We start from the raw sequence: 18,136 nt of genomic DNA, 5'->3' as shown, positions 1-18,136 counted from the left end.
CTCATAATCAACTCTTGGAATTGCCATCAACGGTCTTTCAAAGTAACTTAAAACTCTCTGCAATTGACTTAAGTTACAATAATTTAACGAATTTCATCGATTCGTGTCTTCCGAACAACACAAAAACGCTAAATTTGAGTCACACGAAGGTCAAATCCTTCAAAATTACCAAAAAATTATCGATTTTAGAAGAAATTAACATTTCCCATTCAAACTTTTCGGGAAATTTGAATCTCACGGATTTTTTCAAGTTCTATCCGAGCCTTGAAAATCTCAATTTGAGCGAAAATCAATTAACAAACGTGACTTTTCCCACAAATTTTCGCACGAGACGTGATTCCGTGACTGTCGATCTCAGAAATAATCGAATCACGACCCTCGCAGTGCATGAAATCGTTGGAAATTTAAAAAGTATCACGTCGATAAGGATTGACTTGAGTGGAAATCGGCTTCGATGTGATTGTCATCTCACGAATTTCTTGCAAACGTTGATGAAAAAGGGGGATTTTAGGCAATTTCAAGTGAAGCGAGATGTGAAATGTGTCGTGCCGAGAAATAAAACGCTTTTTACGGTGCAACTTGGGGAAGCGATTTGTTGAAATAAAAATTTTAAGTTCAAGGTCAATTGATTTGAACGTGAATTTGTGAATTTTGCAACGTTATCAATAGAAATAATTGAAAAAAAATTGAATAAAAAGTTGAATTTGATAAGAAAATGTCAAGAGGCCCATTAACTCAGTTGGTTAGAGTGTCGTGCTAATAACGCGAAAGTCGCAGGTTCGACCCCTGCATGGGCCAGAAATTTTTTTGATATAATTTTTTAAAAATATTTTGAGAAAAAATTTTCTAAAAAAATTTTGAAAAAAAATTTTCTTTTAAAATATTAAAATTAAAAAAAAAATAAAAATAAAAATAAATAAATTCGAAATAAATAAAATAAAATAAAAAAATAAAAATAAAATAAAAATAAATAATTTTTTTTAATTAAGGATTAATTTTTAAAAATTTCACTAAAATAAAAAAAAAAATAAAAATAAAAAAAAATAAAAAAAAAATAAAAAATAATAAATAAATAAAATAAAAAAAATAAAAAAAAATAAAAATAAAAATAAAAATAAAAAAAATAAAAATAAAAATAAAAATAAAAATAAAAATAAAAATAAAAATAAAAATAAAAATAAAACTAAAATTAAAAATAAAAATAAAAATAAAAATAAAAATAAAAATAAAAATAAAAATAAAAATAAAAATAAAAATAAAAATAAAAATAAAAATAAAAATAAAAAAAAATAAAATAAAATAAATAAAAAAATAAATATAATTTTTATATTTTTGAAAAAAAATTATTTGAATTTTAAAACTACTGAAACTAAAAAAAAATAAAATATTGCGAAAAAAAAATTAAAAAATGCAAAATATTTAATTTCTAATTAATTTAATAAGGCCGTTCCAAATTTTTTCCGATGTTTTTGTCCCAAAACATTTTTTTCAAAAAAAACTGTTTATTGAAAATTTTTAAAGCTGCTAAAAATTTTAAATAAATTTGAAATATTTAAAAATTGAGAAAAAAATCTTAAAAATTTGCGAAATATTTTTTTTTAATTTTGAAAAGAGATACAAAAAAATTAAATTAAATAATTTATTGGATTTTCGGCTTTTTGGGGCAGGGGACAAAAATAAAATTGAAAAATTAATTATTTAAATTTAATTTAATTTAATTAACTTTATACTAAAATTAATTATATTGTCGGAAATTAATTAATTAATAATTTAATTTAATTAATTAACTTTAAATAAATTGTCGGAAAGTAATCGAAAAAAGAAAATAAAATAATTTTATGCGACGAAAAAATTAAATTTTCCTGTAAATATTTTTTTATGGACGGCTATAAATGCTTTAAAATAATAAATTCAATAATTCAGATCCTCTTGATCTTCAAAATTAATCAATATTTTTCAGAGCTTCAAAGTCCTTGATCGAATTTGCATCATTTTCCTCTTTTTCCTTTACTTTCAGACTTTCCTCTGTTTTACTTTGGCTTGAAATTTCTTCAATTTTTTCATTATTTTCCTCTTTTTTTCCTTTTGAATTATTTTCTCTTGACTCATTTTCATCTTTTTTAGCATCTTTTCCCTCAGAAACATCATTTTCCTCAAAATTTGGCGGCGTTTCTTCATATTTCGGAGGAGGCGTCTCGTTATTCATTGATGATTCATTCACATTTTTGCTCACAGGAGTGACATTATAAACATTTGGTTTGCCTTCTTCTTCTTCTGGGTTTTCTGTTTCTTCATTTTTCGTCTCCAAAATTGTGTTTCTTGATAAAATTCGAATAATTCTACAAAAAATTAATTTTTTCACAAAAATTTTTTGTAAAAAATCAAATTTCTTACATAAAAAGTACTAAACCAGCGACTAACCAAACTTCACTGAACAAAAAAATCGCTCCCGGCAACGTTTCAATCGTCTGATAGTAGATCAAGCTATAAATTGGCGCCACAACTAAGAGATCCAAGTTATCTGAAACACCCAAAATCGAATAAACTCTCCCTAATTCCTCACTTTGGACAATTTTCGAAATCATGCTTTTGATGGCGATGTACCGAGCGTGCCCAAACATGTCACAAAAAATCGCGTAGTACATTTGCTCTTCCGTTTTACTGAAAGCCTTTCACAAAATCTCCTAAATTAACAATTTTCTTCATTTTTTTTTCAGGAAAAAAAACTTACAATAATCGGTTTGGCAACCACAGTCCCAATGATGGAAATTATCCCGAGCGTCGCGTCATGCAAATGCAACCAATTCACAAAAACCACAGTAACGATCAACGTTCCCAGCAATCCGACTGTCGTAACGAGCATCACAAACATCCCAAATTCCGTCGTCCAATTCAACGCCGTTCGCGCGAAAAGTAAGATCAGTCCTTGTTCGCCGTGCGTCGCAAAAAATAACGTTTGACACAAAATGCAGCAAAGCAGAATTGTTTTTGTATTTCCGGGACGGGATTTTTTTATCACTTCAACTGAACTTTTGATGAGCGTTGGATCAAAAAAGTCCAAAATCATCTTTTTTATGGATTTGGAATCACTTGGCGAAGAACTTTCTTTACAAGAAGCGATCACAAAGTCCTCGGATTTGCGTGAACGATCGACTATGACGCCACTTTTTGTGATGACAACGTCAGAAGTCTCTTTGGAATTGCCCTCGGCAGTGACTTCGTGAATGAAAATGTAGACGAAAAGGGCTCCGATGCAGAAAAGGGCGATTGTGAAGGAGAAAAATTCTGAAATTAATGAAATTTTAACAGAAAAATTTCATTTTTTATCATTTTGGAGGGAGAAAAATTCACTTTTCACGATATTTTCTTCAAGCGAGACGTGAAAAATTTAATTTTTAATTTTTTTGATGGAAATAATGATGTAAAAAAATATTTTTGAGATGAAAAATAATTTTAATTAAAACAAAATTTCGAAAAATTTAAAAAAAAATTAAATTTTGTTTTAATTAAAATTATTTTTCATCTCAAAATTTCAAAAAAATTCCATCAAAAAAGCTAAAAATAAAATTTTTCACGTCTCAAAACCCGCGAAACGTGAATTTTTTCAAAATTTTAAAAGAAACTCACGAACAAAAGTCAATGCTTTGAACAAAGGACCACTAAGCGGAGATCCAATAATGCCTAAAATCGTGATGAACATACTGAAACAACCAAATCTAAAAGTACGTTGATCCTCTTTTGTTGTCACTGTCATGTAACTTGAAGCTCCGATCATGAAAAGTGTTGGTCCGCCCGTCAACGCTGGAATGATATGAGCTCCAAGAACGCAATAATCTGCTGGAATTTGCTCCATGTACAAAGCGGAGACGAGAAAAACTAAAAAAAAATTTTTTTGACGATTTTTTTCGACAAAATGGATTTTAGGCCGATACAAATATCAAAAATGTTTCCGCTTTCTTCAAATTTTTTAAAATAATTTTGACTAAAAATTTAAAAATAATCGAAAATTTTAAAAATAATCGACTTTTTTTATTTTTAAGGGAAATTTTGAAATTTCATCAAAAAATAATTTAAAAATTTAAATTTTTTTTGTAAATTTTTAACATGAAATTTGAGTCAAAATAAATAAATAAATAAAAGTAAAAAAAAATTAACAATTTTAATGAAAAATATTCAAATTTGTGTAAAATTAATTAATTAAATCTTTTAAATTTTAATTAAAAAATTGAATTTTTGGGTATTTAAAAGATTTAATATCTAAAAAGTTCAATTTTCTATAAAAAATTTTAAGATTTAGAAAATATTTTTTCAATGAAGAGAAATTCTTAACAAAATTGAATATTTTTCACTAAAATTTTGATAAATTTCAACTTTTTAACTAATTTCAACGGAAATTTTGAAATTCCATAAAAAAAATTACAACTCTGAAATCGAAAACATTTTTGATAATTGTATCGGCCTAAAACTCAAAAACTCACTTCCAATCGTGACAACTTCCCCCAAAAACGGTACCAGCATAAAAGGCTTCCGTATCTGATATTTATCGCTCCATGCGCCCGCAAACATGACAATTATCAAGGTAAAGGTCGTCGCGATAGGCGCTCGATACGCATACAGCTTCGACAGCAACTTTTGACTCTCTTTTTCCGCATGACAAACGCCTCTAATGAGCGCCAACTCATCGATGTCGATCGCTTCTGTCTCATTGAGCAGCAAAAAGTTGAAATAATCAACTTGGACTTCTTCTTCCGTTAAATTGTACTTGCTTTCTGTCATTTTTGACTTTTCCGACATGGTCTGACAAATTTCTTTGTACCTTGGATTATTCAAATTATCACAAATTTCCGTATCAAAATCCAAATTTACGCGACAGGCTTTCTCCAGTTCGAACACGGGAATGCAAATCATCATCAAAAATCCCGGGACCATCAAGAAAAATGTCGCTGCTTCGATCTTTAAATGACCACGCGCTTCCCATATTTTAGCAATGTTTATTTTTACCATTTTTTTAAGAAATTCCCATAATCCGAAATACGAACCGCTTTTTATGAATATTAATGATAAGACTGAATTCGCGAACCGATCCGAATATTTCTATTATTGTTATTTGAATATCCACTGAATCAGAGAATGAACAGTCAAGTTATTGTCATAGTTTTTTTTTCAAGGTCGCCATATAATTAGTACTACGATAATAATAATAATAACAATAATTTTACGTTAGATAGCAGCATTGTTGGCAAAATATTTGATTAGAAATTTCCGTGCTGCGTGTATGAACTTTGCTGCGACAAAAAAAAGTTTTATCTCGTGTCTGTCCCTTGCTACTAATGAGACTCGCGTTTATTTGCAGAAGAATTATCGTCGTGTACGGTTGATCTCAGCTACTGTAGAGATGTGGATGAACAAACAACGATCGTGACAATATTTGCCAAAATATGGAAAGTTTTCAATGATTTCTATCGAAAAATTCACTCTAACGGAATAACGATTGGCAATTTTACACTTGTGAAGGTGTTAATTTGAAATGTGACGATAGCACGCGATGACTAATGAAGTTTTAGATATGTTTAAAAAGTTCAAAAGAACCCGTGAAATCAGATTTTGTTGTTTGGAAGCATTTTAAAAAATCGATGAGAAATGTAGAATTAGTTCGTTCAGAAGCCGACAAATCATATCACTTGATTTCATCAAAAAAAAAGTATGGCATGATTAAAAAGTCAAATTAAGCCCTAAATTTTTTTTTGAGCTTTTGGTTTTGACACATTTTTTGGCTCTTGATTTCAAGTTTTCAAACCAAAAATGAAGGAAAAAATTTTTTTCAGTTTCAATTTTTTTGCAGTTTTGAGTTATAAAATGATTAAAAATGACAAATTAGAGCCCTTTGACAAATTTTTATCCATTTGGAGCAAGATTTGACAAAAATTGCTTTGACACAGTTTTTGACACAGTTTTTTTGCTCTTGATTTAGTTTTCAAATCAAAACTATGTCAAAGAAAAAATTTTTTTCAATTTCAATTTTTTGGCAGTTTTGAGTTATAAAATGATTAAAAATGATAAATTAGAGCCCTCTGGACAAAATCCATTTGGAGCAAGATTTGACAAAAAATGACACAGTTTTTTTGCTCTTGATTTAGTTTTCAAATCAAAACTATGTCAAAGAAAAAATTTTTTTCAGTTTCAATTTTTTGCAGTTTTGAGTTATAAAATGATTAAAAATGATAAATTAGAGCCCTTTGACAAATTTTTATCCATTTGGAGCAAGATTTGACAAAAATTGCTTTGACACAGTTTTTGACACAGTTTTTTTGCTCTTGATTTAGTTTTCAAATCAAAACTATGTCAAAGAAAATTTTTTTTTTCAGTTTCAATTTTTGGCAGTTTTGAGTTTTAAAATTTTAAAAATGATAAATTAGAGCCCTCTGACAAATTTTTATCCATTTGGAGCAATTAAAAATTTGACAAATATCCATTTGGAGCAAGATTTGACAAAAATTGCTTTGACACAGTTTTTTTGCTCTTGATTTAGTTTTCAAATCAAAACTATGTCAAAGGAAAATTTTTTTTTTCAGTTTCAATTTTTTTGCAGTTTTGAGTTATAAAATGATTAAAAATGATAAATTAGAGCCCTCTGACAAGTTTTTAACCATTTGGAGCAAGATTTGACAAAAATTGCTTTGACACAGTTTTTTTGCTCTTGATTTAGTTTTCAAAACAAAACTATGTCAAAGGAAAAAAATTTTTTCAGTTTCAATTTTTTTGCAGTTTTGAGTTATAAAATGATTAAAAATGATAAATTAGAGCCCTCTGACAAATTTTTATCCATTTGGAGCAAGATTTGACAAAAATTGCTTTGACACAGTTTTTGACACAGTTTTTTTGCTCTTGATTTAGTTTTCAAATCAAAACTATGTCAAAGGAAAATTTTTTTTTCAGTTTCAATTTTTTTGCAGTTTTGAGTTATAAAATGATTAAAAATGATAAATTAGAGCCCTCTGACAAATTTTTATCCATTTGGAGCAAGATTTGACAAAAATTGCTTTGACACAGTTTTTGACACAGTTTTTTCTCTTGATTTAGTTTTCAAAACAAAACTATGTCAAAGGGAAAAATATTTTTCAGTTTCAATTTTTTTGCAGTTTTGAGTTATAAAATGATTAAAAATGATAAATTAGAGCCCTCTGACAAATTTTTATCCATTTGGAGCAAGATTTGACAAAAATTGCTTTGACACAGTTTTTTTGCTCTTGATTTAGTTTTCAAATCAAAACTATGTCAAAGGAAAAAAATTTTTTCAGTTTCAATTCAGTTAAAAAATGATTAAAAATTATAAATTAGAGCCCTCTGACAAATTTTTATCAATTAGGAGCAAGATTTGACAAAAATTGCTTTGACACAGTTTTTTTGCTCTTGATTTAGTTTTCAAAACAAAACTATGTCAAAGGAAAAAAATTTTTTCAGTTTCAATTTTTTTGCAGTTTTGAGTTATAAAATGATTAAAAATGATAAATTAGAGCCCTCTGACAAATTTTTATCCATTTGGAGCAAGATTTGACAAAAATTGCAGTTTTTGACACAGTTTTTTTGCTCTTGATTTAGTTTTCAAATCAAAACTATGTCAAAGGAAAAAAATTTTTTCAGTTTCAATTTTTTTGCAGTTTTGAGTTAAAAAATGATTAAAAATGATAAATTAGAGCCCTCTGACAAATTTTTATCCATTTGGAGCAAGATTTGACAAAAATTGCTTTGACACAGTTTTTGACACAGTTTTTTTGCTCTTGATTTAGTTTTCAAATCAAAACTATGTCAAAGGAAAATTTTTTTTTCAGTTTCAATTTTTTTGCAGTTTTGAGTTATAAAATGATTAAAAATGATAAATTAGAGCCCTCTGACAAATTTTTATCCATTTGGAGCAAGATTTTTGACACAGTTTTTTTGCTCTTGATTTAGTTTTCAAATCAAAACTATGTCAAAAGGAAAAATTTTTTTCAGTTTCAATTTTTTTGCAGTTTTGAGTTATAAAATGATTAAAAATGATAAATTAGAGCCCTTTGACAAATTTTTATCCATTTGGAAGATTTTTATCAAAACAAAACTATGTCAAAGGAAAATTTTTTTTTTCAGTTTCAATTTTTTTGCAGTTTTGAGTTATAAAATGATTAAAAATGATAAATTAGAGCCCTCTGACAAATTTTTATCCATTTGGAGCAAGATTTGACAAAAATTGCTTTGACACAGTTTTTGACACAGTTTTTTTGCTCTTGATTTAGTTTTCAAATCAAAACTATGTCAAAGGAAAAAAATTTTTTCAGTTTCAATTTTTTTGCTAAATTAGAGCCCTCTGACAAATTTTTATCCATTTGGAGCAAGATTTGACAAAAATTGCTTTGACACAGTTTTTGACACAGTTTTTTTGCTCTTGATTTAGTTTTCAAATCAAAACTGTGTCAAAGAAAATTTTTTTTTTCAGTTTCAATTTTTTTGCAGTTTTGAGTTATAAAATGATTAAAAATGATAAATTAGAGCCCTCTGACAAATTTTTATCCATTTGGAGCAAGATTTGACAAAAATTGCTTTGACACAGTTTTTGACACAGTTTTTTTGCTCTTGATTTAGTTTTCAAATCAAAACTATGTCAAAGGAAAAAAATTTTTTCAGTTTCAATTTTTTTGCAGTTTTGAGTTATAAAATGATTAAAAATGATAAATTAGAGCCCTCTGACAAATTTTTATCCATTTGGAGCAAGATTTGACAAAAATTGCTTTTGACACAGTTTTTTTGCTCTTGATTTAGTTTTCAAATCAAAACTATGTCAAAGGAAAAAAATTTTTTCAGTTTCAATTTTTTTGCAGTTTTGAGTTATAAAATGATTAAAAATGATAAATTAGAGCCGTCTGACAAATTTTTATCCATTTGGAGCAAGATTTGACAAAAATTGCTTTGACACAGTTTTTTTGCTCTTGATTTAGTTTTCAAATCAAAACTATGTCAAAGGAAAAAAATTTTTTCAGTTTCAATTTTTTTGCAGTTTTGAGTTATAAAATGATTAAAAATGATAAATTAGAGCCCTCTGACAAATTTTTATCCATTTGGAGCAAGATTTGACAAAAATTGCTTTGACACAGTTTTTGACACAGTTTTTTTGCTCTTGATTTAGTTTTCAAATCAAAACTATGTCAAAGGAAAAAAATTTTTTCAGTTTCAATTTTTTTGCAGTTTTGAGTTATAAAATGATTAAAAATGATAAATTAGAGCCCTCTGACAAATTTTTATCCATTTGGAGCAAGATTTGACAAAAATTGCTTTGACACAGTTTTTGACACAGTTTTTTTGCTCTTGATTTAGTTTTCAAATCAAAACTATGTCAAAGAAAAAATTTTTTCAGTTTCAATTTTTTGGCAGTTTTGAGTTATAAAATGATTAAAAATGATAAATTAGAGCCCTCTGACAAATTTTTATCCATTTGGAGCAAGATTTGACAAAAATTAAGTTGCATGAATTTCCGTTTCTATCAACTTAACTATTCACAATTGACTCAGAGGAAGCTTACAAAGTTGATAAGTGATAAAAGTTGAAACATTTCCTTATTTGATTGCCCATAAAAAAGCAATGCACAGTAAAAAATCCTCTTTAGTTGAACAATTTCTTCCAACGAATCATCTTCTAACAGAAATGATCCTCGTGAAGCTCCTCGTTTTATTAATTTTTGTTTTTGTGACTCATGGAGTTGTGATACCAAGCGATTACTGCGAAACAATAGAAGCCACATTACATCGTGAAAACAACATTGCCTTAAAAAATGTCACTAAAATCGAAATTGGAGCATTTGACGCTTGTTCAAATGTCGATTCTATCTCCATCCAAGGATCCTTACCTGAAATCGATTTTCGAGTCTTTCGCAAAACCAAAGGACTTACAAATCTCGACCTCCAAGATGCCGGCATTCATCGAATTCGCATCGAACCATCTTTAGATCTTCCTAATTTGAGACATTTAATTCTCAGTGAAAACTCTCTTATCGACATTCCATTCAGTGACTTTCCAACGTTGCCAAATCTCAACAGAATCGATCTCGACCAGAATTTTCTCGTAGATTTAGATGTCGATCAAATGTCAAGCAAATTTCCGTTACTTGGAATTGTTTCGTTAAAAAACAACTCCTTCGAGTGCAATTCTTTAACAAAAATCACAGAATCATTGAAATCCAAAAATGTATTCGTTCATGGCACGGATTGCCTGTTAACCTCCGAGATCGATAAAATTTTCGAAGATGTCAATTTAAAGAAGATCCGAGGTCGATTAGATAACGAAGTCATACGTGGCGAAGTCAAACATCTGGAAAAATCCACAAAGGAAGTTCAGGAAAACGTCTCGAAAGTTGCTGAGGATGTTCAAGCTGTTTTAATGAATCTCACGGAAGTTGAAGTGAAATATTCGAATCTCATAATGAGTGTTCAGGATGTCGAAGAAAAAATATCAACGAAAGGAAATCAAAGTATAATTGTGTACTTTATAGCCGGATTCACTTTGGTACTTGCGATTGCCGTTGCATTGGTCATTAGGTGCTTTGTCAATATGCGACGCGATATCGGAAATTTACGAAGAGAAACCTCAAAGAAATCACAGAAAAATGGCACAAGTACCACAAATTCGTAAATTTCGCTCAAATTAACTAATTTTGTGCGAATATTAAGTTGTTAACTTTTTTGTGACCATCACAAAATTTACTCTCATCATCACGAATGTTTTTATTTTCTGCCAGATAATAAATTAAAAATAGTAATTTATTTTTTTTTCACAAAATATTTCACTGTTGAGGTAATTTTTTTAGCTCGTCTTTTTTAAAAAAAAATTAATTTTATAAAATTTAAAAATTTTTAAAAATTAAATTAAAAATAAAAAATTTTAAAAAATTAAATTTTTTAAAAATTTAAAAAAAAATTAAATTAAATTTTTTAAAAATTTAAAAAAAAAATTAAATTAAATTAAAAAAATTAAAAAAAAAAAATTAAAAATAAAAATAAAAAAAAAAAAATTAAAAAAAAAATAAAAAAAAAAAATTAAAAAATTTTCAAAAAATTAAAAAAAAAATTAAATTTTTAAATTTTTAAATGAAAAAAGACGATTTTCTTGAAATTTCATAAATTTTTCCGTGAACATCAATTATAAAGGTGAAAATTTTCAGTATTTTTTTTTATTTGACGAATCTCATACCTGTTAAAATTTGAAAATTCAACGTGGGCGTTCACAGAAAAAAATTATTTTTGGATCTCACTTTTCGCACACATAATTTTTTGAGTTACATAAAATTCCATGAGATTGCAACGACTTTGAACATGCACGAAGTCTGAGTCATTCGTTTGACGGTCAAGTTCTGCTTCAATTACTTCGGAGTTTTTGTGTGTTTTGAGTCATTTTTCAAATAAATATGAATTAAAATCTGGAATTTCACTCACAATCCATCATTTAAGAAGACATTAGGGGAAAAAATCGAGTTTTTATGAGGTTTTAAGCCATAATTTATCAATTACTGACTTTAAAGCACGTGCTTTAATTGTGACCGATAATTTATTTTGATATAAAATGTTGCTAATTTCGAGTAAATGACATTAGTTCACATTCAATTTTCTCTATTGAAACAACTTGTGAAACATTAAAAGTCATGAAATTCATCTTAGCAGCACTTTTTGTCGTCGCTTTTGCTGGCGTTCATTCGGTAAGATTAAAAAAAAATTTTTCTTAATTTTTTTTTAATTTTCTTTCTGAAAATTTTAGCAACCTCCAACTCCAAGCCCGCAAATCATCAAAATTGTCACGGATTGCATGGAAGCCAATTCCCTCACTTTGTCGCCCCATGAAATTCATGACATTTTGGACTTCCATTGTACCGAAGCCGAACTTACTGCACCCAAGAAATGTTTCGTCAAGTGTTTCGCTGAACGTACTTTCGTGTTGGATGCTGCGGGAAAACCTAACTCGACGACATTGAAGGGGGCCGATTTGCCTGAATGTTTTGACAAAGCAAAGATGACAGATGCCGTTATTGCTGAGTGTGGAGCTAAAACTGGAGCTACGCCATGCGATGTCGGATACGAAGCTGGAAAATGTTTGGTTGAGAAAGCAGGAGTTCCGCATGAAGAACACTAAAAAGTTGAATTGTTATCGCAAACATGAGAAAATTTGTTGAAGAAGAATAAAAGAATTACAAAAAAAATTATTCTTGGGATTCTTCTTAATGGAAGGTTTCGCAATGTTTTTGTTAAATTAGATTTTCCCGGCGAGATTTATGATCACGGAAAGAAAAAATTACTTGAAATAAGTTTTTTTTATCGCGTTTCGAAGAAAATAAGGTTAAAATTTTCAAAATGTACATTGGGGTAAAAATTTAAAATATGAAATGGGCAAAAATTTAAAATGTGCATTGGGACAAAAATTTTAAATATGAAATTGGGCAAAAATTTAAAATGTGCATTGGGACAAAAACTTAAAATATGAAATTGGGCAAAAATTTAAAATGTGCATTGGGACAAAAACTTAAAATATGAAATTGGACAAAAATTAAAATGTGCATTGGGACAAAAACTTAAAATATGATTTGGGAGAAAAATTTTAAATGTGCATTGGGACAAAAACTTAAAATGTGAAATTAGGGAAAAATTTAAAATGTGCATTGGGACAAAAATTTTAAATATGAAATTGGGCAAAAATTTAAAATGTGCATTGGGACAAAAACTTAAAATATGAAATTGGGGAAAAATTTAAAATGTGCATTGGGACAAAAACTTAAAATATGAAATTGGGCAAAAATTTAAAATGTGCATTGGGACAAAAACTTAAAATATGAAATTGGGAAAAAATTTAAAATGTACATTGGGACAAAAACTTAAAATATGATTTGGGAGAAAAATTTTAAATGTGCATTGGGACAAAAACTTAAAATGTGAAATTAGGGAAAAATTTAAAATGTGCATTGGGACAAAAAATCAGAATGTGAACTGGGATGTAAACTCAAATTATCTAAAAATCCACGTTATTGGCTCATATCTCCCAAAATTTGTGCTTCTTAAGATCAAAATAAATGTTTCAGTGTGACATGCTGACTTTCTATTGATTTTCCTTGTCAGTTTTTTTCCATTTAGCTCTTCTGTAGCTTTTTGTGTTCAATTTGTTTACCAACTAAAATCAAGTTCAAGCCTCTTTTAATTGTCTTATCATGTCAAAAATCATGTTTTAATCGAGTCATTAACTCCACAAAATCACTCAAAAGCTTGTAACTGAACGTAATTGATGATTTTTTAGTTGTATTCGACTTGTAACTTTACGAATTAACAACTTTTTTTAAAATAAAAATTTACGTTTATCAAACAGTTTTTGAGTTATTAAAGCGAATTAAAAGTGATTCAACAATAATTGAGTTATTGCTTTTGAACTTGAGAACTGTCTGAAAATTTTGTATATAAACGAAATCGTCCCTAAAACATTTTATCATTAGTTGAAGTGACTTCTTATCGATTAAATCTAAAATAAATCAAATTAAATTTTTAAAAATTTTGAAAAATGAAGTTCTTTTTGTTAATTGCAACAATAATTGTGGCTTATTTAGGAATTGTAAGTAAAAATTTTTATTTAAATTTTTTTTAATTGACAAAAATTTCCTTTTTTTCAGAGCAATTCCACGCCAACTCAAGACCAAATCGAAAGAGAATGTTTGGCAATTTCTGGTTACTCTGACAACCATGAGAAAATTCAAAAACTTTTGCATATGAAAATTCTTGCTTCAAAACAATCCGAGAAATGTTTCGTTAAATGTGTAGTGGAGAGAAATTTCATCATCGACTCGAGTGGAAAATTAAATGCAACAACGCTACAAAATCCCAAATATTCCGATTTTTATGAAAAATCAAAAATAACGGAAGCTGTTATCACTGAATGTTCTGCAAAAATCGGAACAAATCCGTGTGATCTTGGATATGAAGTCGCTAGATGTTTGATGACCAAGGCAGGGCATAAACATGCTCGTTATTGTTAAAAATTTTGTTTTTTTTTTTTGTAAAATTTCTTAATGGATTTTTTTTTCTTTTTTGAATAAAAAGCAAATCTTGGTCCAAGTAAAATTTGTTTTCGAAACGCATTGAAGACAAATACAGATGAAAAATTTTATTTTTAGAAAAGCGTGAAACAAAAAGTGGCACGGTGACACAATCATCGAGCAATATCTTAAAATAAACAACGTTTCATATGTTTCACGATTTCTTCTGATGTTCTGTAGAGAATTTTGTTTTTTTGATAGTTGCGGATTTTCACTGAAGATGTCGCGAGCTCGTGGAATGAATGTTTTGTTGCGATATTTTTGCACGTACGGATTTTTTTTTAATATTGTTGAGTGAAAGAATTTTTTGCAGTTTCAGTATTTTTGCACATGTTCAACATTCTTTTTCAGGTGAGTTTTTCGTCAATTATCACATCAAGGCATTTTGTTTTGTTAAATTTTTTAATATCACAGGGGTCAAAATTCAATTAATTGATTTCAATTCTTATTCATAATCTTTTTGTAAAAATTTTGCTTGCAAATTCAATTTCAGTTTACACATTTTCCGGTTTCAGCGTACTTTCTTTAAAATTTGAATGCTAAATTTTATTAAATTTTGGTTCAATTTTACTTATCAGTTCATTAAAGAAAAATTTTTTAAAAATCATTTAAAAATTTGAAATTCGCCCTTTCGCTGATTCAAATTAAAAAAAAAATAAAATTTTACAATTTTTAAGAATAAATTTTTTTCTTTTAAAATATTTTCAATTTAAGAGATTTTTTGAAATTTTTTGATTGATTTGTAAAATTTTTCAAGTTATCAACCCAGAATTCAAATTTTAGAGCCCTTAGCATTAAAATAAAGTTCATAATTGATGAAAGAATTGAAGAAATTTTGCATGATTTTTTCTGTACTAAAATCTTACTTTTAACATTAGTAAAAAAATTGGTATGAAAAAAAATTGTCTTTTGAATCTATTTCGAATAAATTTTTTATCATTTTCAGGAACTAATTTGACCAAAAGAATACTAAATTTTGAAAATTTTCTTATATTTTACAAAAATTAGGCCTGTGCTATGATTTCACGTTTCTCAAAGTACAAAAATTGTATTTCATATTGTTCAAAAGATCACTTTGCATCAAAAACTGATCTTCAAGTGTTCCATTTTCCGCTTATTTTACAAGATTTTTTTGCGCATGCGTTTCCAAAAATAACTCGCCCAAAAAGATCTTCGTTTCTGATCGCTTCTCAGCTGATCTTGTTCGTACTTTTGATGTCATTTTCCTCACTTTCTCTAAATTCTCTGTTATTGTCGTCTTATTCTCTCAAAAAACATGTAAACAGAGAGGAAAATCAACTTTTTGGCAAGAAAAGTGTAAATAAAACTTAGTTGGCAGAATATTGCGCATGTCTTTTTGCTATTGACTAATTTGAGAGAAATAAAACAACATTGAAGAGCTGATCAGATGATCAAACAGCTGATGAAACGATCATCGAACGAAATTTTGATCTAAAGATCGGAAAATGGAACCAAATGGAAAATGAAATTATGAACAGAATTGAAAAATGAAATTTTTTAATTTTTTTCTTAAAAATAATTTTTATTTTATTAAATTAAAAATATTTATTAAAAATTTTACTTTTGTATTTACTTTTTTTGAAAAAATCTAAAAATTTTTTAAAAATTATAAAAATTTCTTTTATGTAATTTTCTTCGAATTTTCGTCAGTATGTCACCAATTTCGTTTAATTAACGCGAAAAACAATTAATTAATTGAAAATTTGTCTAACATCTCAAAGAAAAAAAGAAACATTGACTGCCTGCCAAAAAATTCTCGTTGAACACGCGCCCAAATATCAAAACAAATTTCTGAACTCATCTGAACTGAAAATTGTTTTAACAAATTACCAACTTGTTAAATCGTTAAATTAAAATGTTTGTTTTTAATTCGGTCAGACTAGCAAGCGCACCGATGTCATGAAAATGTCAAAATAAATGGGCGACTGAGATAATGAATGGCGTTCGCATTTCGAGATGAGATGCGATCAAGCTAATTTTAGATCGGGCACGCTTCACATACGATCGCGATTTTGTCGTGCGGTTGAGATATTTATAGAAAAAAATATGAAAAAAGTTTAAAGAAAAGTGTGTGAAGATGTGAAAAATGCTCAGAGATGTCAGTGAAAACGAGAAAATCAAGTTTTTCACTTTTGAATAATTTGAAAATTATTTAAAAAGAAAATTCGTTATAAAAAAAAAAAATTTGAAATTTTAGAAAAAAAACGTTGATCTTGAAGAGAAAATTATTAATTTTTAAAAAAATTTAAAAAAAAAAAAAAAATTAAAAAATATTTTTTTAATTTGAATCAGCAAAAAGGCGAATTTCAAATTTTTAACGAATTTTTTATTTGAATTGACATTTTCATTAAAATCTCATCAAATTGAGCAAAAACTTACTTTTTAACAATTTTCATAGAAAAACTTAAAACTTTTCCACAGAATCAAAAAAATATAAGATCAAAGATGAAACATTTTTGATATAACCTAAAAATTTTAAATAAAAATAAACAAAATGGAGACGCCTTGTTACTCGAATTTTCTCGAAAAAATAATTTTTTAATAAAAAAAACCATCAAATAAAGCAATAAATTTATTTACTTGAATTCATTCAAAAAAAAAGTTCAAAAAATTACAAATACATTGCACGAGTAAAAAGGAAAATAAAACATTTCGTAGATTTTTCTTGCATTTGGCTTCAAATCGCTGCAAAAAGGCACTAATACATTTACAATAAATATTTTTTTCTGTTGATATCTCTTCATTAAAAGCTAAATAAATATAGAATAATTTATATTTTGCACAACAAAAGCTTTTTTTATCCAGCTAAGCTTCGCTAAATTTTTTTTCACTTCCTAAAGCCACTCCTCTTTCCATGATGTCCCGTTGGAACAATCAACTCGGCTGAGGTTGTCGCAGTTCCCAAGCAATTTCTTGCTGTGCAGCTGTATTGTCCAGCGTCAACTACAAAAAATTAAAAAAAAAAAAAAATTTTTTTTTTAATAAAAAAGTTCAAAAATTCACCTGGATAAGCTTGAGGAATTGTCAAGCGACACACTCCATTTCGGTATTCGACGACGGTGCGACAGGTATTTTGCACAAATTCGCCATCTTTGGTCCATGTGATGTCGGGATGCGGTTCACATTGTACAATGCACTCGAAACGGGCACTTTGACCACTTACCGCTGCGATATCCTTCAAGGGCTGAAATTTTTTTCAAAGTTAAAATTGATTTTTTCGAGAAATTTTTTAAAAAAATAACTTACTGTGATGAAAAGTGGAGGTTTTTTGGGCCCTTCTGGCTCTTCATGGTTCACAACATTTCCAAATAAGACTTGTTGCGTATTTGGGGTTGTGCGTAAATTGTGTTGTTGGCTCCAGGAATTGTCTTGAAAGGGAAAATTTAGTCATTAATTGTCTTAAAAAAATTTTTTAAAGCTATTTTATGCGATTTTTGTCTAATTTTCACTATTTTTGGTCTAAATTTGATCTAAATCTAAAGTTAAAAAGCGAATTTCATTCAATTTTAGTTAAAAATCAAACTTTTACTTACCTGAAGTCCTTAGATTTTCATAAAAAATTTTTTTTGATCTCACTTTCTATTAAAATTTGGTTAAAAACATCAAAAAACACTCAAATTCAGGTTAAATTTGTTAAAATTTACGATTTCATGCAATTTTCAAGCAAATTTTCTCGCGCATCTACCTTGAACATTGATGTGCGGCGGTTCTCCGCCCGCGAAATGTGCCGGCAAGCTGTGTCGTTTCGAGGCTTTATCTTGTTTCATTGCCGATGGGGGCGGCGGCAATTGTGGCAATCCGGATTTTTCGTGCAAAACGGGCACTTCAATGTCGCCCGCCTGTCTCACGCTCGGCTTACCGCTGATTTCGTTGCGTGTCATGCCGCCACTTTTGCAATCGCGAAATCCGCCGACAACGCGTTTACCTTCGCCCGGGAAGATGATGCCAAATTCATAGCCAAAATCGTATTTGAAGTAAATGAGTCCCGTGTCGGGATCAATGTGCTTTGTGCCTTTTTTTATTTTT

At 28.3% G+C, this 18,136-nt stretch overlaps 3 protein-coding genes and 1 non-coding gene across 6 annotated transcripts in view; 2 read left to right on the top strand and 2 right to left on the bottom strand.

Annotated features, from left to right (window-relative positions):
* LOC134832004 (titin) overlaps nucleotides 1–18,136 on the bottom strand; it is a 61,156-nt gene that overhangs the window by 9,903 nt on the left and 33,117 nt on the right. For 2 of the 3 annotated variants that reach the window (XM_063845878.1, XM_063845879.1), the window contains 4 exons: nucleotides 17,796–18,122; nucleotides 17,357–17,478; nucleotides 17,114–17,294; nucleotides 16,671–17,053 (listed from right to left, as the gene is read on the bottom strand). The exons of the other annotated variant lie outside the window; for it this stretch is intronic. In XM_063845878.1, the coding sequence (XP_063701948.1) occupies nucleotides 16,938–17,053; nucleotides 17,114–17,294; nucleotides 17,357–17,478; nucleotides 17,796–18,122 (746 nt within the window). In that variant the 3' untranslated portion in view covers nucleotides 16,671–16,937. Of the gene's footprint in view, nucleotides 1–16,670; nucleotides 17,054–17,113; nucleotides 17,295–17,356; nucleotides 17,479–17,795; nucleotides 18,123–18,136 lie in introns of those variants that run through there. 3 annotated transcript variants of the gene reach the window in all.
* Nucleotides 725–798, top strand: Trnai-aau (transfer RNA isoleucine (anticodon AAU)). The gene has a single exon. It is a non-coding gene; the product is annotated as a tRNA-Ile (tRNA).
* On the bottom strand, nucleotides 1,868–5,004 carry LOC134832419 (uncharacterized). The gene is made up of 5 exons (XM_063846433.1): nucleotides 4,479–5,004; nucleotides 3,628–3,876; nucleotides 2,732–3,285; nucleotides 2,395–2,669; nucleotides 1,868–2,339 (listed from the first exon to the last, which is right to left on the bottom strand). Exons 1-5 carry the CDS (start codon nucleotides 5,002–5,004, stop codon nucleotides 1,943–1,945), a joined length of 2,001 nt encoding a protein of 666 aa, XP_063702503.1. The 3' UTR covers nucleotides 1,868–1,942.
* LOC134832009 (uncharacterized) lies at nucleotides 11,612–12,186 on the top strand. Its single transcript, XM_063845890.1, has 2 exons — nucleotides 11,612–11,716; nucleotides 11,776–12,186. The coding sequence occupies exons 1-2, from the start codon at nucleotides 11,663–11,665 to the stop codon at nucleotides 12,145–12,147; spliced, it is 426 nt and encodes a 141-aa protein (XP_063701960.1). The 5' UTR covers nucleotides 11,612–11,662; the 3' UTR covers nucleotides 12,148–12,186.

Source organism: Culicoides brevitarsis, chromosome 2, assembly GCF_036172545.1.
Source record: "Culicoides brevitarsis isolate CSIRO-B50_1 chromosome 2, AGI_CSIRO_Cbre_v1, whole genome shotgun sequence".
Classification (NCBI taxonomy): domain Eukaryota; kingdom Metazoa; phylum Arthropoda; class Insecta; order Diptera; family Ceratopogonidae; genus Culicoides; species Culicoides brevitarsis.
Note: the sequence above shows the minus strand (reverse complement) of the source record. Positions and strands in the feature narration are given on the sequence as shown.